This window comes from Tasmannia lanceolata, unplaced genomic scaffold, assembly GCF_043159265.1.
Source record: "Tasmannia lanceolata isolate RefF3 unplaced genomic scaffold, GAP_Taslan_0.1 ptg000015l, whole genome shotgun sequence".
NCBI classification, from domain to species: domain Eukaryota; kingdom Viridiplantae; phylum Streptophyta; class Magnoliopsida; order Canellales; family Winteraceae; genus Tasmannia; species Tasmannia lanceolata.
This window is the reverse complement of record NW_027518692.1, coordinates 51,134,910-51,161,490: the sequence shown is the minus strand read 5'-3', so window position 1 is coordinate 51,161,490 and position 26,581 is coordinate 51,134,910. Positions and strand designations below refer to the sequence as shown.

Below are 26,581 nucleotides of genomic sequence, written 5' to 3'. Positions count from 1 at the left end.
TCCAGTTTTCCAATAGGCTAATGATATTGACACTACCATGTTTTGATAATGGGAGTAACCTAACTTGTCGTTTCCTTTTTAATTGGTGACTTTAGCTCTCATCACCCAATTAAAAAAGGAAATGACAGAGGTGGGTTTGTCTCATTATCAAAACATGGTAGTGTCAATATCATTAACCTTAGTAATTGCACTCTTTTAGTACTTACACATTTTTAATTGGCAAATGAAGGAGGATATTATAATTCCCAAAAGAGGAATGATAGATACAAGGGAGCCCTGCATAAAGAGCCGCAAAAGGGCTCATGATTGGATCCACGTCATCAAATGTAACTAAAAATGATGTGGATCCAATGAAAAGACCTTTTCCCACTCTTTATGCAAAGGCTCCCTTGTGTCTATCATTGCTCTTCCCAAAAATGCATTAGTAGCCAATAAGGCAAGATGAGTTTTTATATTATGCCCCGCACCTAGCAGCGCTTATTTTAATATAAATAAAGTTGGCCCGCCTTGTTCGGAGATCCAAACCGTTGATTTGTGGGGTCGATGTAGGTTGTGTCTAAAAAATCATATTGCAATAGGATGATCCTAACTCTCAAATCTATAGAGGTTTCAGCATTTGTTTCTTATCAAACATGAAATATGGTCTTAGAAATGTTTTTTTATATATATAGAAAACAGGACTATTTTCAGCACACGATGGTATATATGTAATTGTCCGAAAATCAGAGTGTTTTTCAGTCGAACCCGATTCTTTCGGCACGCTTGCTGGATGACCACGCAAAATATTTGACTAAAAGATTCTGCTTTAGCACACCCATCTTATACTAATGGGATTTGCTAGCGTCCATTGCACAAGGCATTTCGCAGATGGCCTGTTGCTCACTTTTTAGCAGATTTTGTCTTATTCATTTAATTCATCTGAGGTGGTGGCTCTCACATGCAACACCCATCTGCGAAATGCCTTCTCTATGGTGTTCAAGGCCAAAAAGAAGAGAGCCTAAGGCACTGTTTGTACTGCAAGAAAAAATATATTTAACAGATTTTTGTTTCTCTAGAGGGATATTATTATAAATCAAAGACCCATCTACCTAAGGTTGGTTCAAGTAATCTTTTCTAGTGTGTAAAAGAAGTAGGAAATTTTAGAAATGTTCTTCCTTTCTACACTTTTCCAGAAATTTCCTGCAATCCAAAATAAGGCTAAAGAGAAGAAAGATAATTTCCAAGATCTAAGCCAAAACAAGAGCACTTGGTCATTTGGATTATTCTTTGTCCATATTTTATTTTCTGTAAAACCAAGTAGGTGGCAAGGGCCAGAATCGTAACTTGTTTTGCAAGGTATCATTTCATATGAGAAGAAAATGCCTTTCCATCTGCTTCTTTTTTCTTTGCTTTTGAATTCCCTTACAATGGTCTGTGGAAAGCAAGACCTCTCTTTTCCAACAAGTTGTAAAGATTCTAAGGTAGCTTGAAAGTTAAGGGAATGAAAGAATACGTTGCCCTTTCTTTTTTTATAGCTTAACATAATGCCTAAATACCCTTTACACTTGGTTCCAGCATATTCATTAAGTTGTTTAACAGGCAGTTTTTTTTGTCCAGGGTTGGGCCTGGCCAATGGAACCAGCCCACTGTGGTCGAGGCTTGGGCCGTACCTTTCTGCCACTTAGCCTAAGTGGGCCGGACTTCGACCTGGGCTGCTAAGTGTGGGCCCAGCAAGGCGAGGCCCAACTGAATTTGGGTTGGGTTCAAACTAGAAATACAGGGCTAATCAGGCTGAGCAAGGATTAACATGGCCCAACTTGGTCAAAACCCAGTCCACTTGTAGCCCGAGTCATAGACTCATAGACACCTAGATTATGGATTTCATGGCATGTACAATTGTGCAAATATATACTAGGCTAGCTGGTTCGACCAACACCATGTTGTCTTGCAATCTGCCATGTCATGAACCGGTTAAGTCACACTAGTTCACCTATACTGCTGTAACTCTACCGAGTTGACTCGACTTGTTCGTAAAGTCAGTTGACTCGGCAATTATCCGGTCGTAACGGGTATAAAACGTGATAGACAGCCTTAAGACTCGGACACTCAACAAAAAATAACCTTGGTTCAAATGTCTTAAACGACTTTGCTTGCATTCTAAATGTCTGTCAAACTTATATAAGAAATGTAGATATTTATACATAATATGCACATACTATTATTATATAAAAGGCGTGTTTTAGTTTTTATTGAGTTGATGATTCGTCCGAGGTGACTGGACTCATTTGAGTTGAATCAAATTTTTGCATTTTTGTATTATGAGTTCACCCAATCTAGAGAATTACGAGTGGAGAAAAATTGATGGGTTTATGATAACCGTTCGATGCGACGAAATGAAAAACAGATTAGATTGCTTTCTTTAAGGTTAATTTGTGCCTCTGCAGAAATAATATCCAATGGAGCAGAAATCTACTACTAGTGTAATACCCACTCCGCGGGGCTGCCCCTTGGAGATGCCGAAAACGAGTCTACACATGGAGAATCAGAGTCACATGTATAACCCAGGAGCTTCCTCTCCCTTTCTGGATCTTACCATCTACCCTCCTTAGGGCCCAGCGTCCTCACTTGGCACACAATGCTGTGAGAGGCATGGCTCTGATACCATTATGGCACACCGCGACTCCACTGTGTAAATATTGTCTGATTTTGTGTCTTCCCACACTCTCCCCAGTTTTGTATTCCAGCAGCACTAACCGTGCCCGACCTACTCAGCCGGGCCTGCCTCTTGGAGATGCTAAAAATGCGTCAACACAGTGAGAAGGAGAGTTCACATATATAGCCTATGAACTTTTTCTCCCTCTCTGATGTAGGATCTTACAACATCTGTTGGTAACTGTTTTTCTTATCTTTCAATTGTGGATCTTGGGCTAGTGTAAACTTTGATTCATTATCTGAGAAGCGGGTATTCCAGTGTAGCGAAATCCAATTTTTTCTTTACCACTGACAAAAAAAGGGAAGAAATTTGTTGAGCATGCATCCTTATCTCAAATGTATGATATAACTTTAAATTCAATCATAAAGGTGAAAGAAAAGTATGAGTATGTTCAAAAAATTTACACTAGAGGGGTTGTCCCAAGTGCAAAAGAGGGGGGGGGGCGCAAATATATCACTTCCCAAAACAATAACCTCCTTTCGGTAGCTTCTCCAAACAAGACACAGCTTCATACGTGGGCCCCTTGTTTCGTAGTATTACCAGTGCTCCCGGTTGAGCCAAAGAGCCATGCATTGAGAAAAATGGCAAAGAATGGCAATGCAATTTCTCATCAACCACCACTTGTGTCCATCCCTCTTCCACCTTTCTAGCATTTAAATGCCAACCCATCTCAATCTCCTTCTTCACACCATCATCTCTTCTGTTTCCATGCCTACTTCTTTCTTATCTCTTCTTGCTATTTGCCTTCTCCTCTTATTTCAGGGGTCTCTAGGCAAAATAGAGCGAAGAGCATGGCATTGGCAGGGAAGGAAGGAGCGCAAATTCAGAGAGCAAAGGGAGTGCTCTGTCGAGAGACTAAGTGCACTCGAACCAACCAGGCGAGTCGAATCGGAGGCCGGTGTTATAGAGTATTGGGACGAGAAAAATGCGCAGTTGAAGTGTGTTGGTGTTGCAGCCACTCGCCAAATCATACAACCTAGAGGCCTTCACTTGCCTTCCTTCACAAATGCGCCTAGTCTCATCTACATTGTCCAAGGCTTGCCCCCTCAATTAACTCTCCTGTATCTTCATCTTCATCTTCATCTCTTGCCATTTTTGGGCACCACTTAAATAAGAGTAATGCTAAACTCGGTGGCCCTTTGAAAAATCAGCTGAAAGGACTTCTGCAAGGGCGCCCTTTCAGTTTAGTATACCTCCTTAAATATTTTACCTGTAAAAATAATAGGGAAATGTTATCAGCACTACCATATTTTGATGATCACACTCCTCACATTATTAAAATGTAAGGTATGGCCCGCACCATAGGATGATCCAAACCGTCCATTAGATGGGCAACAACCTAAGTAGGTTGTGCCCCAAAAATCACTTTGGAGGGTTAGGATCAGCCAATGGAAATGATTTTCGGGGCACAACCTATTTAGGCTGTGGCCCATCTAATGGACGGTTTTGAACATCCTATGGTGCGGGCCATACTGTACCTTTTAATAAAGTGAGGAGTGCGATCATCAAAATATAGTAGTGCTGATAACATTTCCCAAATAACATTCAGGTTTTTGCAAAAGAAATCTACTTTGCTTTTTTTTACAAAAAGAGTCTTCTAGTTTGAAAATTTGTAAATAAAGTCATCATGCTCGTTTGAGTGAATTTTTCAAATCGGTCATGCCATCAGACCAAAATGCCCATGGTAGATTTTTTTCCTTATGTGTGAAAAGACAATAAATTACCTTGCAAAAAGACTGAAGTACCCATGACAGTCAATGCTAAGTTTTGAATCATGAGGAAAAATGGTGGGCCCCACCCTATGCATGGGTTTGAATTGAGTTGTTCGAATGCTAAACTCAGGGGCGTCTTTTTTTTTTTTTTTTTTTGCATAGGGTATCCACAGCCCAATTTTTAGGGCAGGACTATCCCCTGTGGATAACTCAGGGGCGCCCTTGCAAAAATTAGATGAAAGGGCGCCCCCATTGGTTGCACATCACCAAAGTGTAAAAAACAAAGAAAATTATAAATGCACTTTGGTGACGTCCAACCAATGGGACACCCTTTCATCTGATTTTTGCAAGGGAGCCCTTGAGTTTAGCATTCCTCATGTTTTGTAATTGTTTTGCAGATCCTATAGTTAATGGCTACCAAGAGGCTTTAATGTCCCATTTGCAAATAAGGAATTTTTTGTGGCGTTCAAAGTCCCATATTCTAATAATAGGGAGCTATTTTTCTATGATAAATTGCTTCATTTAATCTCTTCTGAATATCCATGCAGGTAGGGGAGTCATCAGTGCAGTATTCCCTGGATGCCCGGAAACATTCCAATATTCTCCACATTCCCAACAATGTGAACGAGAACAGAGGCAAAGATACAGAGACCAACACCAAAAGATCCTATACTTCCGGCGGGGAGACATCATCACCTTGCCTGCCGGAGTTGCTTACTGGACCTACAACGACGGCGAGGACCCAGTCGTCGGGGTCTCCGTCCTTGACACTAGCAGTAATGCCAACCATCTTGATCAAAACCTTAGAGTAAGCCAATGAAAACTCGAAAACTGACTCGACTCGAAAGTGGGTCGAGTCGAGTCAACTCCGCCGAATAACTGCTGAATCGGTAAAAACTTGAGGACATTTTTGTGTTACTCTAAGAAGATTTCATACATATATTAATACTAGCATTCTTGGTGTAAAATAATGGACCCAACCATCAAGCCCAACCCATCAAAACATGAGGTGTAAAATGGTGGGCCCACGTATTCACCTAATGCATGTGTCTGAGTGGAGTTGGTGGGACCCGCCCTATCAAAACATGCATGGTTTAAAATAGGGCCTCAACCTTTGCACGGATTTTGTTAGAGATGGTGGGATCTAAAATGGTTTGCATGGATTTGGGTTGAGATTGTGGGCCCTACTAAATCAAAACATGAGGTGTAAAATGGTGTGGGCCCACCTATTACTATTCATGGGTGTAGTCCAGCCATGTATATTTTTTTTGGAATGGTAAAATTTATATTAAAGAGATGGACAAACCCAAATTAGAGAGGCCCGAGCAACGGGAAATGGAAAACGGAGTTAGTAGTGGGTTAGGGGCCGTTTGGATACACGGATTTCAGAATCCAGTTTTTTAGGTTGAAAACAGTATAAAAGATGGTTCATGATCAAGCTGTTGTATGCTGTCCTAGTAGTGTTTCTTGGATTTTAAGTAAGAAAACCAGGTTTTAGAAACTTCTCACCCATCCTAAGATTCTTGAAACCTGGTTTTCTTAGTTAAAATCTAAGAAATGCTGCTAGGACAGCATACAACAGCTTGACTATGAACCCTCTTTTACACTGTTTTCAACCTAAAAACCTGGATTCTAAAATACGCGTATCCAAACGGCTCCTAAAGGTTAGCAGAAAAATAGGGATAAATCAAGGGAAATGATTTCAGCGCTCCAATGTTTTGATAAACATGCGCTCGACATGTTTGTCGTACAGTATTGAAGGGTTTTAAGAGCTTTCTGAAAACCGTAATTTTCCTCTTCCAGCCCTTTAAATACTACACAACAATAGTTGGAGATCATGTTTATCAAAACATTGGAGCGCAGAAATCATTTCCCTAAATCAAAACGGATTTAGCAAATGTATCTAAACCCAATTCATAGTGGAAAAACTGATTTAACACTAAAAATATTTTCCAATAAGAAGTTTTCTTGTAAAAAAGGTGAATGACAACAGAAAGAAACATACTTAGTATATATGATAGATAGATTAATTTCTTACACTGCAGAACTGACAAGTTGAAAGAGTGGCAACTCATTTTATATGAGTGTGTATTTGTAACCCGCTTTTGTATAAAAGGAGCATAATTTTCACCATTTTCTTACTAAATTGTAGAAATTCAACCTCGCCGGAAGACTACAAAGACAATTCAGGTGGTCATATGAACATGAGCCGCGCCTCCAGGTGACGTCAAAAAATAACATCTTCAATGGGTTTGACGTTCAGTCACTCGCGAAGGCTTTCGGTGTGAGCATGGAGACGGCGAGGAAGCTCCAAAATCCGGAAGACAAGAGGGGCGAAATCGTGTCCGTAAAAGATGGGCTTGAGATTGGAAGGCCGCCAAGGAGAGAGGAAGAAGAAGAAGAGGGAAGGTGGAATGGCTTAGAAGAGACCTTATGCAACAGAAGACTTAAGCAGAACATTGTGGACCCCACACATGCTGATGTGTACTCTCCTCAAGGGGGACTTATCAGCAGCCTCAACAGCCAGAAGCTCCCCATTCTCAAGTATCTTCAAATGAGTGCTGAGAGAGGAGTTCTATACAGGGTAAGTAATATAAGGAAGAACAAGATTCCATCCTCTCTCTCTCTCTCTCTCTCTCTCTCTCTCTCACACACACACACACACACATACACACACACATTAGTTAGATGGCAGCAGATACCAACCTCTCTTTTTTATGACAAAACATTGTTAGTGTTCTACCGATTACCGAATTCCAATCAGTTTAATTGACCTGATCTAGATCAATTTAATAAACTACCAATCCTCATGAAGTTAACTTAGTATTATACTAAGACATCCATGTTGCCCTTGCCTACCCGGAATCTGATATTATGTATCTCTTCTGATCCATATCTGGGGACATCTTGTCCCTGGATGGATGTTATTCTCTTCTTGGAATAAAATTTTGTTACTTTCTAAAAAAAGAAGACGACATCCATGTTACACTAGAACACTCAGATGCATTGATTACCTTTATACCTCTTAATGATCACTTAATCAATAGGTAAATCTAGCATTATCACGCTTAATCTCACTCTTCAATTCAGACCATTTATTAAAGAACAATGGATGCCCACGTAAGATTCTACAATTTCCGGCCCTCTTCCCTGCTAGAAGCATTTTTTTTGTTGTCAATAACTTGGTTTGTTGTGCTTTTCGAAGAAAAATTGGACATCATGTCACATGTTGTTAGAGTGTGAGATATCTCAACCCTTGGATGGTTAAGGATTAGATGAAAGGTTGTTGGATTTGATTAATATGTTAGGTAGGTAGATTATACAAGTAGTTTAGATTGGGTTTATCTTTTCCTAATCGATCCTTATTTTTACCTTTTATTTTATCACTTGTTTATACTGCTTATCTAAGCACATGTTACTATTAATGAAAGTAATAAGGGACTAGTAAAATTCAAATTTCATCGTAGTATATCTTTATATATCTTTCATCTAATCCTTGATTATCCAAGGGTTGAGATATCTCACACTCTTCTTTTTTTAAGAGTAAGATATCTCACACTCTAACACATGTACAATGACAAATGTTGCAGAATGCTCTCCTTGCACCTCACTGGAACATGAACGCCCACAGTGTGGTGTATGTCACCAGGGGAAATGCCCGAATTCAAATCGTCAACAACAAAGGGAAATCTGTCTTTGATGGAGAAGTCCATCAAGGTCAGCTGGTGATTGTTCCGCAAATGTTCGCCGTGTTGAAAGAAGCCGGAAATGAGGGCTTTGAATGGGTTTCCTTTAAGACCAACGACAATACAATGATCAGCCCTCTCGCCGGAAAGGCTTCGGTTTTCGGCGGCATGCCGGAAAACGTCCTCATCAATTCCTACAAGATTTCCAGAGCAGAAGCAAGGAGGTTGAAGTACAACAGAGGTGAGGAGATGATGGTGTTTGCTCCATGGTATAGGTCTGAGGGATGGGCCTCTCTATAAGAGTCTAGAATTGTGGGAATGTATTTCTTTTTTTTAATTGTAGCAAACAAGCCTTTATGGGCATGGAGTTTGGCTAGCTTATATATTGTAATTAAACATGTTGGAATATGGGCTATTACTCATAAATAATACTCTTGTTTTAATATAATGAATGCACTGTTTCAGGAGAATTTATATGATGCCCGACCGTCAAAATAGCAAGGGACCTAGCCCTTGATTTCTGATCTCGTCAAAATACCTTTTTTTAGTGTTTTTACCCGGTCGGCCATCATATAGAAACTCCTATTTCAGACTATCTTAACATTTTTCGATGTTGGATGGCAATATTAAGTGAGCGATGATTAATTCGCGCCCCCTCTTAAAGGAGGGTATGTGCCAGACTTTTAACACTTTTTAAAGGGTGGGATTTATCCTACAGGGGTTGCGAATTTATACTTTTGGTGAAAACATATTCACCGTGTGAGTATGTGTCCAGCTATTTTCCATAGGATGATCCTAGCCCTCCAATCTATAGAGGAACTACCTTCATGAGTTCATGAGCATGGAGGTTAGGAAGGCTAGGATCATCCTATGGAAATGATCCTATAGTGTTTGCGTTATGGCCCATCACATGGCGGTTTGGATCATCCTATAGTGTGGTCCGTACAATACTTTTTGAAAAATACGGGACTATACTGGCTTACACCGTATAAAAACTCTTCTGACAATCCTTCTGTGCGGAGAGCTAAAAAAACATACACATATGCTATGGAGATCGTTGGATATGATCACGATGGGACTCGAACCTACAATATCCGGATCCGAAGGAGCGGGCCTTATCCATTAGGCCACCCGATCTTTGAATGATCTTGAGTGTCCACTACACAATTCATTACTTATAAAATTTGTTATCACTAATTAAAAGTAGATCCATAAATGATTCCTCAACAATGAAGATTTATTGGAATTCATTCAAAAGTTCCGTTTCCTCTTTGTCTGGTTTACAAGAAAAATATTTTTGAGGGATTTGTTTTTCTTCTTCCCACTATTTATAGGCAAATGATGAGAAATTATATGGCGCCCGAGATTCTGCAAGTCATTGGGGGGCCATGTCCCTCCTCAATCCCTCATGCTATATGTGCCTCCACCCCTGCTTATGCATCATTGGTATTTTATTTTTTATTTTTTGGTATTGGCGATTTGTTTGTTATCTTTGCAAATATTATTGATATTGAATGCAAGTGCTTTGGTTGTATGTGAATGATGAATGCTTTGATTGTAGTTTTTGAAATCCTTTGTTTTTCGCTTCCTAAGGAACCAACGGTGAATCTTGACCTAAGGAACCAACTCCAGCCCTCCTTGATCTGGCTTCGAATATTCTGAGCCATTGGGTCTATAGGATGGTGGGAGTCGGCGACTAGAGTTCTGGAAGATAATGTGGTGGAGAAATCGTTTGCAAGTAAAAAAGGGTTGAATGTATCATTCCCCTTTCTTTTTAGGGAGATGATATTTCGATCACCTCCTTTGCATTACGCATTCGCCCCCCTTATAACGTGAATAGTGAGCAACTTTAACGCTTTTAAAAGGGGGGCGAATGCGTACTGAAGGGGGTGAAAATATCATCGCCCTCTTTTAAAGTGAAATTTTTTACTAATTTCATTAACGAGAATGGCTATTGTACAACATGGATTTATCATAGGTGTTCGGTGATACAATTATGAATCTTGTTAGCAATCACAATTTTGACCCATTAGCCTCATCTCATCATCACTGGATGATCCTAGCCCTCGATTAATGTGATGATGGAATGGAACTTAGTTGAGCTTAATGTCGGGACCGATTAGGTTGCCTAGTAATGGCTCACATAACAAAGAGTCAAATCACCCAATAGATGGGCACTATATAAAACCAATTTAGTCAATAGTTCTAAGCTACTATTGAACAACTCAATGGGGTTTCAAAAATTCAGTACGGGCTCAAGTCAATACAACTTAGTATATATGAAATGAAACAACAAAACGGAACCATATCATATGCGGAACTTGGCACCAAAATCGGAGGGGCTCGCTTTCTTATTTATTTAGGATTTGGAAGCGAGCGTTCCTCCATCCCGCCATTCATAATCTCCTAACTAAAAAATCACGCATGCATGCATGTAAGTAAAGAAACCACTCACGAACTTAGTGGGGAATGACTCTCTTCTTGGAGAGCGATGCGGTTCTTCACTGGAGAGCGACAGAGCAGGCACGTGCCGGATGCTTTCTGGCCGCTTTTGCACGCACTGCACAACACCTTGTGCCCGCATGGAAAATTAGCCCACACAGCTTCCCTCTCCTTGCATACCAGGCACTTTATTTTGCTGCTATTCCCTTCAATGCTTCCCACGCTTGAGGGGCTTCCTTCATAGATGGGAGACTTGGATGCACTGCTGCTTGCCGGTGAGTGCTGCATCGTCATCAACGTACCGATAATATGATACGGATTCAATTAAAGCATGTAAATCTAGAGATATTATATGATGTTGGGCCCGTAATTTACGAAGAGTACGGCATGGCCCACCCCATAGGATGATCCAAACCGTCCATTTGTTCAACGAAAATAGGTTGTGCCCCAAAATTGATTTTCATAGTATGATCCTAACCCTCCAATATATAGAAGTTTCCATAATGTGCAGTGCCTCTAGAGGGTTAGGATCATCCTATGAAAATTATTTTTGAGGCACATCCTATTTACAATTTCTATCCCAAAAAAATGGACTGTTTGGATCATCCCATGGCGTGGGCCGTACTATACTTATTGAAAAAGTAGGGGTTGATAAGGCCACACATCATATAAAATCTCGTAAATCTGGGTAATTAATTTGGTCGATTACTTCTGGACTGGGGCTTATTGACAATTTGACATTACCTCTAAGCTTTCCGTCCGAGGTTTATCCCATGGCTCATGTCTTAAAACCTGCACGTTCTGGTGGCACTTGGTGCATGTGGCCGGTGCGGGTCTGTGTGTTTTGCAATAATCGCATAACACCTTGTGCCCGCAGAGCAGGTTAAGCCAAAGTGCCCTTCTCTGGTTGCATAACTGGCACGCGCCGCTAATTGCATTCTCCCGCATATTCTGCCAGTGTAGATCAATTAAAGTGACTCAACTGAAGTTTGTTCAATTATAAAGTAATCGACAGCAATTTTGAGTTAGGTACTAGTATGCAGTAACAACATTACCTTGTGATAATCGAATTGACAGGCGAATAAAGAGAGAGATTGTGTCCCTCTCTCTTTATCACTCTCAGGTGGAAGGTACCAGGGTCTGAGGAATGAGGTGTCCCGTTGACAGAAAGACAAGAGTCTACGAGGCACAGTCCAGTCATTGCCCGAGTCAGTACTGGCAGTGAATCGGTTATCGTTCTCACCAGAAACTGAGTTGGTAGCGGTGAATGCTTGGAGATTAACTGGGGGAGGAGGTGGGTCCATAGTCACACGAACCACGTTGTCAGAAGAATGCTGATACTTGTAAACGTGGATTTCATCACCAAGTGGGATGAAGTGATCGGAATGAGAAGGGGGGGCAGGGAGGTTGGGAAGGAGGACCATATGAGTGGCGGGTCCTTTTCCAACTGGGATGACTTTCATTCGACAAAGACCTTGGAATGAACGCATGAAATCGCTGAGTTTGAGGTAGCCGAGTGAAGTGTGATCGAGTTCCATGCCGCAGGTAGCCCTAAAATCCCCTTTGAGTGAAGAGAGTGGGTACCATTCTCCATCCTTAAGCCTCTTTGATGCTCCCAATAGAAATCTTGGGAGCCACTTTGCAAACATTGGGACCCACGAAGGGAGGCTCGTCTCACTTGAGCCAATAGCTGGTTCGAGTCCACCTGTTTTGTAATGGCCGGAGAGTATACTCTCGACCAAGGATAACTGTTCGGGTTTACCTGTTAAAAGTACAAAAGATTAAATAACGCTTCTCTAACGGCTTAAGCCATGTTCCTTTTTGTTTAAGATTATTACAACTGATTGTGAGTGCTAAACCAATTATTGGAGTCAAATTGAAACGTAATTTTGAGTCCAATAATAGGTTTGGCTCTCACAATCAGTTTATAATCTCAAACAAACAGGGCATTAAGATTATGACAACTGATTGTGGGTGCCAAACTGATTACTTGATTCAATTTTATGTTTAAATTTGAGTCCAATAATTGGTTTGGCACTCACAATCGGTTGTCATAATCATAAACGAACAGGGCCTTAAGCTTTTGGAGTAATTGGTTGTTTCACATTACCGTGATCTGCTTCTTTCTCGTCGGTCTTTAACTCTTGTTGTTCTTTCTGGCGTAGTTGCTGTCGAGGTGGTTTGTTAAACTCGGCGAGTACTACTTTTGGGACGGCGCTTTTGATCTCGACTTTCTTGTCTAGGACAGTAACGTAGTGGGCTTCAACGGCTGCGGTAACTGATTGCTCGTGTTTGAAGGTAATGAAGCCGAAGCCCCGAGACTGCGTGTGCTCCCCGGTTTGACTACCGATTACTCTCGCGCCTTCAATAGGTCCGAATAGCTTCTCGAAGATATCCCCTAAGGAATCTTAAACAAGCAAGCGTAAAAACCAAAAGGTTGATGAGCATAAGAAATAAGGACATAATGTTAACTGAACTATAAGACTATAACTGCTAACATTTAATTAATTTCCTTCGTTTGGAAAGTTTTAACTTGAAGAGTACTTCTTACCTGAGTCAACAGAAGGTGGGAGACCCCCTATGAAAATCTTCCGGTTTAGGTCATCAGGCATACGCTGCAACTGTTGGTACAAATTACATCAAATATGAAAAAGGAATAAATTGTAATGAATAAGGACACAATTGGCATTTATGTAGAAGAAGTATTCCATTAAGCAGCTGATGCCGCAGTAAATTTTTTTAATAATGGCACCACCAACTTTATTTTACATTTTTCTAATTGGACGTTAAGAGCATATTGCCATTCAAAGATAATCACAAAAATGTAAAACAGACTAGTGCCATTATCGCGGATATCACTCCCCATGCATTTATACCTTGCTGACATGTCTTACGGTTGCTCCTTGCTTTACATCCCACGGTCCGGAATTGGTGCGTCTCAACTCCTCTTCCCCATGCGCAAAATAGCACTTGGCACCCCTCACGCACCCACTGGGAGATTCGTAGTATTTGCAAAGTTCCATCTTTGCATTGCTCCAACTTCTAAAGTAATGATTTTGGTAAATGTAGTCAGAAACAAGAATGCAACACACGTTGGTTTCTCGACGATTAAAACATGAACTTTGGTACTTCTAAAAAGCTACGAGATGGTTACCTTTCACTAGCGTTTACTTCCTCTTTGGAATTAAGAAATCTTGTGCATATCTCTCTAATCGAATCATCGTTGTTGGCCCAATCGGGAGCCACCTCTGGGGTGGGGATGGTACGGTAACCTACAGGCAAAAAGATTCATATTAGACCCAATAACAGGATGTGCTATATCTTTTATATAAACTTAAAAGATATGTGATTTGCTTACCGAAGCCCAAATTCATGGGGCTGAGGAGAAACCTCATGTCTTGTGATTTTGCAAGGTCTATCGGCCTTTGATTGCTAACATAAGATCCAGATCCCAAGAGTAAAATAAGATATCATGCATTTTGAATCAACTTGTTTGAGGAGCTTTGGTCTAAAAATAAATAATCAGTTAACAAAAACATAGTATGGATCAAACCGTAAGTTCAAAACTTGGGGATTTGCGCCATATTGAAGGAGGAGCTGAGCACATTCCTTAAAATCATTTTTAACAGCTAAAAACAGAGCAGTTTCTTTTGTTTCCGATGGGATGTTGACGCAATCCCGATCATGAGCCAAGAGGATCTTGAAGAAGCAAAGAATGAAGTTTGAAAATTATTAACTTTTTCAAGAGCTAATACTAAAACTCAATGAAAAATTGTAGAATTTAGTCGCTGTTATTCAAAATAAAGAAAGTCAAGAGAAGGATATTTACCTCCAATGCCTGTAAATTACCATTGGCTGCCGCTACATGGATTGGAGTCTGCCCAAGCCTATTCCTTCGGCTCACTCGCGCCCCGTGCCCTAGCAGGAGCTTTGCCACCCTATAAAGGAAACCCGAATATTTGTAAGGAAGAGAAGTAGGCAAGAATGTGGGACTAAGACATGGCTGTAAGTTTCCAAGGACTGCATAAACCTGAGATCTTGCGAACCGGAACTTCCTCGGAGGAACCAATGGAGTGCTGAATTCCCGTCTCCGTCAGTTTCATTTACGTCAATGCTTGTCATTAACATCACTTCCAAAACTTCATCATCCCCTGCCTGTGTAAAAACCAAAGAATAAATATATTTATTATATTGCGTGACTATATTATATTGTGCAGAAAAAAGGGCGATGATAAATTCGCACCCCTTGTAGGATGATTCGTACCCCTTTTACACCTAAAAATCGTTGAAGTCTATCACACTTCACGTTAACAGGGGTGCGAATTTATCATCTCCCAAAAAATTCTGTTTCAATTGACCAAAAGCTCTCACTGACCGCAAGTTTCTATGTTTGATGACGTGGGAAAGTACGTTGTCGTGACCCTGGTTATTTGTCAAATAGCTACACAACACAAGTGAATTCTTTGGGAAACCACCCTCTATTTGTCTTTTCTTAAAATGTTTCTTGTCAGGTACAAACAAAGGGACTGCAAATGATGCAAAAGGAAGGGTGCAATATCTACAGGTCACTTAGATATGGCACGTGACATATGTCTAAGTAACCGCGACAGTTGTTGATAAGTGACTGTCCTTACTAATAAGCACGGACATGCACGTTGTAAAGAGGAAACTGAAAACTACACAGACATCAAAAACAAATTTTTTTTTTTTTGGTAAGGTACATACACAGACATCAAAAACTTGCCTGAGAAGCTGTTAGGAGAAGTTGTGTGACCCTCCTGTCTGTATGGCGGCCTCGATCCATACCCCCGAAGAGCTGCAAAAGCTCCATCTCGCGGAGCATCACCTTCCTCTTCTCATCACTGTTTGCAGGAAAGTGAGGGATCGCTCCCGTTGGCCGGCCGAGAGACATTGCAGATCTTAGCACGCACTCGTACACTGTTGTCTCCCCCCTCGAACTAACACCGCCTTCTCCCCTAATTGTTAACAAAGAGATAACCTTTTCCGCAGCCACTACGAGTAGAGTAGCCAACGAACCCACTCGTCCCTCCATTGCGTTGTTGTAGGCAACCTCCAACAAATCCTTAGTCTTCTCCGCAAGCAACCTTATGATGGTCAAATCCTGCAAAAACTCTTCAATATAATAATAGAACCTCATGCATATCCATTTTTCATCTAATTCCTAAGAATCCACACATATTAAGAAATTAAAAAAAAATGAACTGAAATTTCAAACAATGTGAGCTTCTCTTCTACACAGAGAACAACCCTTTCGGCGAGATTTCGGAGCAGGTCTTCAATAGAGTCGTATGGAGTCCAAGGGATCTGCATCCTAAAATTATGTAACAAGAAAATAGACAGAAAATCTTTCAATGTGGCAAAATATGATGACACAAGCAAACCGAATAATACCTGATTCAAAACGATCTTTCTGGAACCTTGTGCTAAAAATTATTATTTTTGAGTAAAAAAAGAGTGAAAATCCTGATCTACCTTTTACTCGACAATGCTATCTCAATAGGGAGTAATGCTTTTCCGTCTTTCGATCGAAAGTCCGTGGCTCCATTTTTACGGATCAGGAGCTCTACGCACCTCCTCGAATGCATCTCGGCTGCGTTATGCAGAGGCGTTCTTCCGCTTCCGTCCAAGCAATTTACGTGCACTCGAAACCCGGTCTGACCCTCAAGCAGCGCCGTGGCGCAGTCTACTGAGTCGAGTTTACAAGCAAGATGCAAAATCTTCGGACCGATGGTTTTATCTGAGGTGTTGTCCGTAATTCCTTGTGAGTTTTCGTTAGCGATGAGTTTTGATAGAGAAATTAGCTGTGAGCTGTCATCATGCCAAACCGACTCCACTAGATTTTCTTCATTCACGATAGGATCTGAATTCACAAGCGAACTAGCGGTGGTGTAGTCACTTAGGCTGTGTTTTATAGTTTCCTGAAATGGATTCGTCAAAGATATAGCTGGAATCTGAAATCAGATGAACTGAGAAAGGATCCGTAAAAGAACACGTTTCCTTAACAATACACAATGATGATTTTTTCAGCAATTTTCTTGAAGAACACAAAATAACCTTACACATAACAAAAATTGCTGGCAAACAAAGAAAAAGTCCGAATCAATGAAAATATCATTGGAAAACTACAAAAGAATCCTACAAATGACAGATCTGCTGGTTCAAAAACCTAAAATCGGATAAAGCCAGAAAGGATCCAGAAATGATGAGAAAACTTGCGAATAAAAAGATCTGTTGGAAGAAAATAAGAAATCGAAGACAAATCGTTGGAAAATTATACAGGAATCTTATAAATGTCAGATCCTCTTGAATTCTAGAAAAAAAAAATCTCTAGAGAAGCTAGATTTTCCGAGAGTTTTCAGAAAATAACAATACAATTAAAAAAAACCTAAGCAAAGCAAAATCTTGGATCTTTTGAACAATATCTTGAACAGAAACCCTAACTGAGGTGAAGTTTCAGAAAATTGCTACGCAAATAAAAAAAACACCTAAGCAATGCAAAATTTTGGATTTCTCGAATAATATCTAGAACAGAAACCCTAACTGCGGTGAAGTTTCAGAAAATTAAACGCAAATAAAGAAAAAAAACCTAAGCAATGCAAAATCTTGGATCTTTTGAATAACATCTTGAACAGAAACCCTTACTGAGGTGAAGTTTCTATGAAAACTCAAAAATTGATCAAATCACAAGAAAAAAAAGAGGCAAAGATCCAGATACCTGATCCATCTGTAAATTCAAACCTCGATTCAACAAAAAATCTACTGTAAGTTCTGATCTGATGGCAGATCTCAACGGAGAGAGAGAGAGAGAGAGAGAGAGAGAGAGAGAGAGAGATCTGCTCAGCTCAGCTGCACCCTCCCAGAAATGAAAATGAGAGGCTGAAGCCTTGTCGGTGCTATTTATAGGAGATTTCGTAAAGACGATTCCCGCGCCTGAACACATTCTATTTTATGGCATTTGCTAGGGACCATCGCAGAAAGGCATTTTCGTGGCGCTGTTGCTTGGGAGGAGCAGCCACCTCAGATGAATTAAAAAAGTAAGACAAAATTTTCAGATTTTGTCTTATTTATTTAATTCATCTCAGGTGGTCCCAAGCAAATCCCCTAGTTTAGTATAGGCTAATTACAAAATTGACCTTAGTAGCTGGTCCCAACATGATCTTCAGCCAGATGGATCATGGATATGTGATAGCCTAGATGTGAAGCTTCTAAAAAAGTGACCAATAGAACACGTGGAACCTCAATTCAACACATTTAAATGACCTAAATGCCGCAATTCCAAAAGTACCCTCAATTTGAACATATCAATAGAAAATACTTTAAATTCCCAAAAGTACCCAAATTTTGCATGTTTTTGGAGGAACAGAAATGCATCATGTTTAACTTTGAAAAAGACCCATTTGCCCCTAGTTTTTTGCCATTTAAAGGGGAACACATGAAATTTCCTAGTTTGCCCCAAATTTGCACGGTATGACCCCCCCCCCCCCCCCCCCCCCCCCCCGCCGCCCGCCCCTCATTCATTTTATAGACATTTGGAAGCATGTAAATAAATAATGATAAAGTATACCAAAAACATATTGAAAATCTCCTAAAAATCGATACATATGTTCTTCTACTTCAAGAACTCATAATCAAACAAGACAAAGAATTTGAATGCAGTTCGAAGATCCTGGGCATATGATAGTACTTTGGTTCACCTGCTGAGCCTATTGAGTAGTTGAGTAGTTGTTGTATTGAAGTGTATGATGTGCTTGTTTCCTTTTGACATGCGTTTGTCCATAGGCAGCATCGTTGGGTAGGAATGGTCATGCCCATGGATTCATAGACCCTAAGAGATGGGAAGAAATTAATGATATTCCATCTCTTTTTAGACCTAAAACATTCCTGGTTGGGTTGAGACAGGACATCTATTCCTGGACACAATGTTAGATTGTATGTCCTAAATAATTGTTGTATTGAATTCATTACAAATCTTATTTTATGACATCTATTGGTGGGCTAGCATTGGCGTGAACCTATATATCATAAGGGGTAGGAAGATATGACCTTCCAATTCTTTGCAGACCTAGAAGTTCATTTTTGGGGTTAGGATTTGACATCTCGAACCTGTGCACAACCAGCATCGGACCTGCCTTTATATACGCATTCGGGTGTCTTATCTCGGTCACTGGGGTAGTGGACCCTAAGTAGGTGGAATGGGTACCGTGAATGGTTCATGCACTGAACTGGATCACTTTACAAAATAGCCTGTGGATGAGGATTTGGATAAGATTATTCTGTCAGTCAGGACCCTCTATACATCCTTCGACATGAGGGGTTATTTTAGTCGGTGGGTGCGCCTTATGGCTTTGGTCTATCTCATAGTGGTCTCCAAAATAGGATTACTTACGGGTAGCAATGGGTCATCAGGTAACGCATGGGATCAATAGTGATGCCCAATAAGAAATACTCCACATTTGTGAGGAAAGTCATTTACAGTTTCGATCTCAACATAGGCCTTTAAATAATGATTGGCCAGTCGGTTTGATAAATTCTTAATCACAATGCCATAATAAAATTGGTAAATAAAGGGATTCATCCATAACTGAAATAAAAAAGGCATAACGTTCTACAAATGGTTCATCATGTGGTCCCATGGTAAAGTAAAATAAATCATTGTCTGACTAAAATGAGCTAATACCACGACTATTTGATATTATCCTGGTTCCTGAAAACAATCTCCTAAAGGCAACCACCGTTCCACGATGATCCTAAACCTCTTGAATATCTAAAAATAATAGTTATGTAAAGAGTAAGGTAATAAGTGAGCAAGCAATTATAAATCTTATCTAGCTGAGACAAACATGCTAAAATAAAAATAATAGAAGCGGAAATCATTGAATAATCCATTTCACAATGTAAAATCAAATATGCAAGCTTTTCAATAATCGATGAATAAGACAATAAAGTTGCTTTCAGAAAACATGCACGATTTAATCCATGATAAGCAGTTAAGACATTTCTTTTAATTTCGTAAACAGTGCACAGTTAAGAAAAGAAAACAGTTTTGGAATCTGCAGTCATTGGAACTACGGGTATACTCTATCCTATGACAAGACCAGTTCAATAGGTCGCCACTTATGGCGAGCATAACAGTAACAGTTAAGTAAGAGTACCATAAGGTGAGTAAAACAGGATCATGTGCCAGCATTTAATCCAAACAAACGGGATCAGTTCTTAGTCTGACTGGGAACCTTCAAAACAAATATCGGCAATCAAACAGAATGTAACGTGCAACACATTTTCAGTTCAAAGGATCAGTAGGCAAAATATCATATATACGAGTAATCTCAAATCATATGTTTCAGTAGTATTTGAATGCTTGCCTCGAAGTATAATTTAAAATAGATTTCTATCATAGGCTCAAAACATACGAAATTCAATGGTGTGAACAAAGAATCTTTCCCAAACTATATAAAACATATTTCAAATCCATTCTATGTGAACAATTGATTTTGGAGGAATAACCATTTTGAAATCAAATACAATTACTTACAGTCCATTTCAAGTAACTTATTCTAGGGAATGCACGTAGAAAAATAACTAGATAAGATATACAGTCACTTACCTTATCCACCCAAAGTAAACTCCCAAAACAATCGCTTCTAAATTTTCAAGTGTCCTCCTCCAATCCTATAATAAATAAAACTATTAAAGTTTCAAAATCCAATAGCATATAAAAAATATGCCTCTAATATATTCACTCTAAAATATAATTCCTTGCTCTCTTTTCCTTTTCCGTTTTCAATTTTACTATTAGTATTAGTATTAATCCGTAAAATTAGAAGATGACTCAAATCCTTATCAAAGAATCAAATTATGAGCAATTAATCTCAAAATTAATGTCAAATCTCAATCAATTTGCGTAAGACATTTATAAATCATTCTTAATCATGGTTATCAAATAAAACCCCAAAGGATTTTAGAAAATTCCACATTAATTTAGCCCAAAATAAATTCGGATCAAGACTCCTAATTTTACCTAAGTAATTCAATAGAATAATAAACCTACGAAGAATCCTACAATCAGCACATTGGATCTATCCAAAAGGAAAACCCTAAATCCAAATTAAACTCAAACCCTAAAAACAACAATCAAAACAAATAAAGAGGAAGAAGAAAATACCTAAAAGATTTTCCAATCAGAGAACCCTCTCTCTCTCTCTCTCTCTCTCTCTCTCTATGTATCTCTCTTCCTCTTTCTGTTCCTCTCTCTCGTCCTTGCTTTTAACCAAACAAATCTGTTTTTTATATCTATAGAAGACAGGCAATCCATACTACTTCTTGGCCAGGCAACTAACCCAAGACATCTATACCTCCTATGCCCCCCACCCCCCCTCCTCTCTCTCTCTCTCTCTCTCTCTCTCTCTCTCTCTCTCTCTCTCTCCCACACACACACACACTTTCTCTCTCTCTGTCTCTCTCTATCTTCCTCTATGTATCTCCCTTCCTCTCTCCGTTCCTCTCTCTCTCGTCCTTGCTTTTTACCAAACAAATCTGTTTTTTTCTATCTATAGAAGATAGGCAATCCATACTACTTCTTGGCCAGGCAACTAACCCACGACATCTATACCTCTCTTTCTCTCTTCCTCTATGTATCTCTCTTCCTCTATGTATCTCTCTTCCTCTTTCTGTTCCTCTCTCTCGTCCTTGCTTTTTACCAAACAAATCTGTTTTTTTCTATCTATAGAAGATAGGCAATCCATACTACTTCTTGGCCAGGCAACTAACCCAAGACATCTATACCACCTATGCCCCCCCCCCCCCCTTCTCACGCTCTCTCTCTCTCTCTCTCTCCATCTATCTTCTTCTTTTTGTTCGTCTCTCTCGTCCTTGCTTTTTACCAAACAAATCTGTTTTTTTCTATCTATAAAAGATGGGCAATCTAAACTAGTCCTTGGCCAAGCACCTAACCCATGACATCTGTACCTCCTGTGGCCTCTACCCTATTGGCTAAATTTCAAGAGAGGAATCTATGAATATAGACACCCGTTACGTCCACTTTAAGGTTTCCACCACTCATATGATAGTACAATCCATTCTATTCTAAAAGCCTAAACCACTGAAAATTCGTCAACCATCTTTTGCCATTATTCCATACCCTTGTGTTTTAATTCTTCCTCCTACGTCCCCATTTTCTGGGGCATTTTCGCCATTCCATTGTTGCTTTGCCTGGAAAGACGAGTGTAAAAATCCTGCAGCATGTAAGCCGCGTGTTTTGTCTCTTGGTTTCTCCGTCATCGACTTTTTTTAGATTTTTGAGACACACTCCATTCCTAGCGCGACACTTTCCTATCTCTCTCTCATGAATCACTGAATCAGGTAAAAAATTGAAAGTTGTTTTTTCCCTCTCTCATTTTTTACCCAGAAGATTCTCTCTCCCTATGACTCTAATCTTTTTTCATTTTTTCCCTCCGTACCTGAAGGGTTTTGTGTCAGTTTGTGCTGGATTGCAGGTCCGCACCATTCCACGGTGGAGGTAAAATTGAAACTAGGTTTTTTTTTCTTCTCTCCCTTTTGAACTCTGGTTGTATATTGGGAGATTTTGATGAGGGTTGTTCTTCTTTTGGCTGAAAATAAGTAATTGTGAGGGGAGATAAATTGGGTTCTCCTTTCTCTTTTCTCTTTTAATTTTCTTATAAATTATGAAGATCATGAGATTTCTGAGCAAGATGGGTAAATTCATTTGGATATATGTAGGAGAGGTGATCTGGGTTGTTGTTATTTGGGTGATGAGTAAGGAATTTTTGCAGTTTAGAAACTAGGGTTTTCATTTATTTCATCTTTTATTTCCCCCCTTTTTGCACAATATAGAGATCATGGGATTTCTAAGCATTATGGGCAATTCTTTGGATGCTCTGCATCTGGGGAGCGCCTGGTATCCGCCGCAAGAGATGGGGATCTTCAGGAAGCCAAAGCTCTATAATATAATCCTCACCTGGCCAAGTATTCGACATTTGGCGTTAGTAATTCCCTACTCCATTACTCTGCAGCTCAAGGCCACCATGAGGTAATCCATGTCAATTCATTCATACCAATTGCTTTCCCCTTTTGAATCAATTAAACTCGGCTAATTTTTGAATTCATGTTTCTTATTAGCTTTCTTAAAGTTATTTTATTGGTTAATGGTTATTCTGTTATTTATGTTTAGATAGCCTCTCTCTTGCTCGAGTCTGGCGTTGAAATTAATCTCAGGAATTATAGAGGGCAGGTAATCAGTCTCAATTTTACCTTTAAAACATCAGATTCTGTTTTTTTTCTTTCCTGTTAGTTGTGTCATTATGAATTAATAAGAATTGACAGCATTTTCTTTGAATGTTCACTTTGGAGAATAGTGGTTTAATTCTTAATTTCCATTGTTCACTACCCACATTGATGCTTAATTTGAATATACCTGTCTTGAAGTTATAACTGAGAATTTTTTTTATGACTTTGAATTATATCAAGTTTCACTCTGCGTTTCTCAGTTTTAAACATACAGCTTTGATGCAAACCTGCCAGTATGGTCATTGGGAGGTTGTTCAAACTCTCATGCTTTTCAGAGCCAATGTAAGTTAATAATTTTTCATTACCTTTTCCCTATATGTCATTAGCATTCGTATTATACGTTTGGGATTTATGGTAGAGGAGCATCTTCAAGCCCTTCCTCAGGCATTAGTTGTTGTTTTTGTGAAGACTGATGTAGTTTTTCAGTAGAAAGGCAGGTTGCCAGGCTTCAAGACCTAATGTTTGTGGGGCTTAGTGAGGTATACTGGAGAAACTTTAATTCATGAATAGCTGAAATATTATTTAATGGCAAAGAAACCATTCTCATATGTTTTAGTGTTCCTATAAGGATAGTCTTCGACTCTTGTGTCATTCACAGGTGAGCCCACTTCGTTGCTGATCTGGCAAATTCAAGACCTAATGTTTGTGGGGCTTAGTGAGGTATACCGGAGAAACTTCATTCATGAATAGCTGAAATATTATTTAATGGCAAAGAAACCATTCTCATATGTTTTAATGTTCCTCTAAGGATAGTCTTCAACTCTTGTGTCATTCACAGCGAAGCCCACTTCGTTGCTGATCTGGCAAATTCAAGACCTAATGTTTGTGGGGCTTAGTGAGGATTAAATGGATTAAATGCGAAGACAATTGTTTTTTTTTATATGAGTAAGCTGGGGTTTGGCGGGGACCCCTACCAGTTTTATTAGATAAAGATATGGCAAAGACAATTGTGGTATTCTAAAAGAAGTATATAAGCTTCTAGCCAGATTATTCGAAAAAAGAAAAGGAAAAAGCTTCTAACCAATCTGGCAAAGGTCTCCAGAATTTGTTACTTGTTACTACTCAAAATATAACTCAAGAATTCAAGATCTATTAATTCCGGATTATGTTCCAGAACTAATATGATATAAATTGTAAAGCTATTAATCTTTGGATCCAAGTTCAATTTAATTTCATACTTTTTTAGATTTTGATTGAAATTACATGATAAATCTCTATAATCATGTCTTCTACTTCTTATAAACATGGATTGATGCATTTATAGGCAGTGGCCATTAGTACAATATTTTAAATTGATTTACATTTAAATATCCTTACTAGCTTGCATTTTACTCTCTTCCACTTTTTTGAATGCTCACGTTTTAGATTTATGCTTTAATAATACTGCCTTGGGTTTGTTTTGTTTGTTCTCACAACATATTTTATTCTGATGATTTAGCACCAAATTCTACCGTATTTTTTGTTGTCTTTTCAGTTAGCTTTTAAAAATAAAGGAGAAAAAGTATTTCTGCTCTTATAGTTCCATTAGTTCCCACAATAGTTCATTTTTCCCTCTCTTTCATCGCTATACCGTAAAAGTAAACAAAATTGAATTTGAGTTTTCTTTTAGAACTCAAACCATGTTAACCTGATTTGGTATTTGTCAACATTAATTCTCTTGAGGAAGGGCTTTATCTACCTATGGAGGCAAGAAAGGGTTATCTTTGAGCTATGTTGTTTTTTTGGGTTTCTACTTGAATTTTTTGGTTCAGGATTTCCATGTTGTTTCATTTCTTCTTTATTGAGTTTCATGGAGAAATGTAATTGACATCAAACCATGAAATTTCAGAGGCTGTTCAGGACTTGTTTTTGTCTTTATCAATGAGGGAGCTGCTCTTGGTCTCCCTTCTCATGGAAGTTCTTCTGATTTAGGACATATTTATAATGAGGTAATTTTTATCTCATTTTCTTTGTTTTTTTGTTTTTCTCTAACTTGTTTCTACAGATGTTCAACCCACTTGCTTTCAGAATTAATAGCTGTTTATGAGATTGAAAAAATCTAGACATTTCCCGGGCTTTTTTCAGATGGAACAATTATTTTTCATTTATTTTAATCATTAAAAATGATATTTAAAAAATTTGCAATCTTCTGAAAAAATCTGGGACAATATTCATAGAAACTGTTTCATTTCAGTCCTCTGTTGTAGTGATAGTGCTTCTAATCAGTTCTGGTGTCCCAATATGGTACCTACTATATGATTGGAGACAAAAATTATTGATGCTTAAAAGTTTCTCTTGGAATCACATATATGAGCTAATAATTGTATGCTCTCTTTATTAATTCTCTAATATCGATTATGGCTTTTCAAGGTGAAAGATTGCTGTATGACACAATGAAATAAAAGTTTACGGCTGAAGATGTGAAAACATTTGGAGCAGATGCTGCAATCATTCCCATCCTACCTTGTGTTCTGAAAGCCAAATCCATAAAAGAAAACATTTGGAGCAAATGCTGCAATCATTCTCATCCCCAAATCCATAAAGCTTGAGTCAAGACTGTCTAAATGGAAAGAACAGGCAATCATGGACCTTGCAATTGGAACTGAGAACAAGATTGATCTGCACTTTGATAAGTTTTTTTTTTCTTTTTATTTTTTTTGGGAGTACAATGTTTTATAGCTCAAAATTGAGTTCTGGGGTAGTTGCAGCCACATATGCTGAATGCTGTAATCTTCTTCAGTGTTTGCATGCCTACTAGCAGGGGGAGATGGAAAGCTTTATGCCATAAAATAAAAATGTTTTTTTCCACTTATCTGTCGTAAAATACCTTTGTCCAACGCACGTGCACTTTTTCTAGTAGTGATAAAATCAACAACTACGGACACAAGAAACGTCGTTCCGTAACAAAACTAGTTTTAAAAGGAAAGGAAACTATAGCCACCGACTTGGATGTTTTCATCCCCACCTTTTAAACCTAAATTCGTAGCAAAAAACCACCTAAATCTATAAAAAGATATGGATTAATTTGTTGGGACGGTTCTAACTTGTAAACTAGCTAACTAATAAAATCTAATTAATTAACCAAAAAAAATCTATGTATCTACCTTCTAGAATTTGGAAAGTGTTTTAAAAATGCTTTAACTGATAAAAACACCCAATGTAAGTTTTAAAGAACCTTAAGGTCAATTTTGATAAAGACAATCATTTCAAAGAAATAATCATAAGATCAATTTTGATAAGGACACTCATTTTCAAGGAAGTGATTATATTAATGCATTTGTGCATAGGTCCGGGTGTTACATCTATCATGCGGGACATGATGGATTAGATGAATCCACCCATTCAGGGGAATGCTTGAGGCAAAAGCTAGTGTCCAATGTTGCATGAATGGGCTTCCGATGCCTATTGAAGAAAAAAAGGTTTTTATATAATTCATGAAATGAATTTATGTCAGATGGATATAAGTCATGAAATGAATTTATCAACAAGGTTGCTTATGCCTCTCTGTATTCCTTTGCATGTAGATTTAGAAATGGTAACCCTCAGTCCTTTGTCTAGGATTTTAGATGATAACAAACTTTCTAGCCCTAATTACGGGGACTGAAAAAATGAATTTAATGATAGTGCTGATGGCAACAAAAGTCAACTACATCTTGACCGCCGAGGGACCAAAAGTGCCAGATTTTGATGCCTCCCTGTAGGAGAAAGATAGGTACATTAAATGGCATAATGACGATGATATGGCC

At 38.9% G+C, this 26,581-nt stretch overlaps 3 protein-coding genes and 1 long non-coding RNA gene across 13 annotated transcripts; 2 read left to right on the top strand and 2 right to left on the bottom strand.

Annotated features, from left to right (window-relative positions):
- The first annotated feature begins 3,334 nt into the window (after window positions 1-3,334).
- LOC143892269 (cocosin 1-like) lies at window positions 3,335-8,538 on the top strand. The gene is made up of 4 exons (XM_077396760.1): window positions 3,335-3,728; window positions 4,953-5,212; window positions 6,557-6,988; window positions 7,995-8,538. The coding sequence occupies exons 1-4, from the start codon at window positions 3,350-3,352 to the stop codon at window positions 8,388-8,390; spliced, it is 1,467 nt and encodes a 488-aa protein (XP_077252875.1). The 5' UTR covers window positions 3,335-3,349; the 3' UTR covers window positions 8,391-8,538.
- A 1,788-nt stretch (window positions 8,539-10,326) lies between these two features.
- On the bottom strand, window positions 10,327-15,711 carry LOC143846714 (serine/threonine-protein phosphatase 6 regulatory ankyrin repeat subunit). Its single transcript, XM_077355234.1, has 12 exons — window positions 15,273-15,711; window positions 14,563-14,683; window positions 14,362-14,470; window positions 14,086-14,231; window positions 13,891-13,964; window positions 13,687-13,804; window positions 13,409-13,574; window positions 13,084-13,153; window positions 12,643-12,939; window positions 11,588-12,294; window positions 11,277-11,483; window positions 10,327-10,814 (listed from the first exon to the last, which is right to left on the bottom strand). The coding sequence occupies exons 1-12, from the start codon at window positions 15,688-15,690 to the stop codon at window positions 10,542-10,544; spliced, it is 2,706 nt and encodes a 901-aa protein (XP_077211349.1). The 5' UTR covers window positions 15,691-15,711; the 3' UTR covers window positions 10,327-10,541.
- A 293-nt stretch (window positions 15,712-16,004) lies between these two features.
- Window positions 16,005-16,510, bottom strand: LOC143892065 (serine/threonine-protein phosphatase 6 regulatory ankyrin repeat subunit C-like protein; the record flags this gene model as incomplete). The annotated part of the gene is made up of 1 exon (XM_077396536.1): window positions 16,005-16,510. A coding segment is annotated over one exon (489 nt), but the record flags the coding sequence as incomplete, so codon positions are not given.
- A 5,118-nt stretch (window positions 16,511-21,628) lies between these two features.
- Window positions 21,629-23,699, top strand: LOC143846731 (uncharacterized). 10 transcript variants are annotated; one of them, XR_013234828.1, is made up of 7 exons: window positions 21,629-21,911; window positions 22,046-22,599; window positions 22,741-22,800; window positions 23,057-23,138; window positions 23,286-23,335; window positions 23,455-23,516; window positions 23,635-23,699. It is a non-coding gene; the product is annotated as an uncharacterized LOC143846731 (long non-coding RNA). The 10 variants fall into 10 exon arrangements; XR_013234835.1 differs by having other exon boundaries at window positions 22,016-22,068; window positions 23,071-23,138; XR_013234833.1 differs by having other exon boundaries at window positions 22,016-22,068.
- The last annotated feature ends 2,882 nt before the right edge of the window (window positions 23,700-26,581 follow it).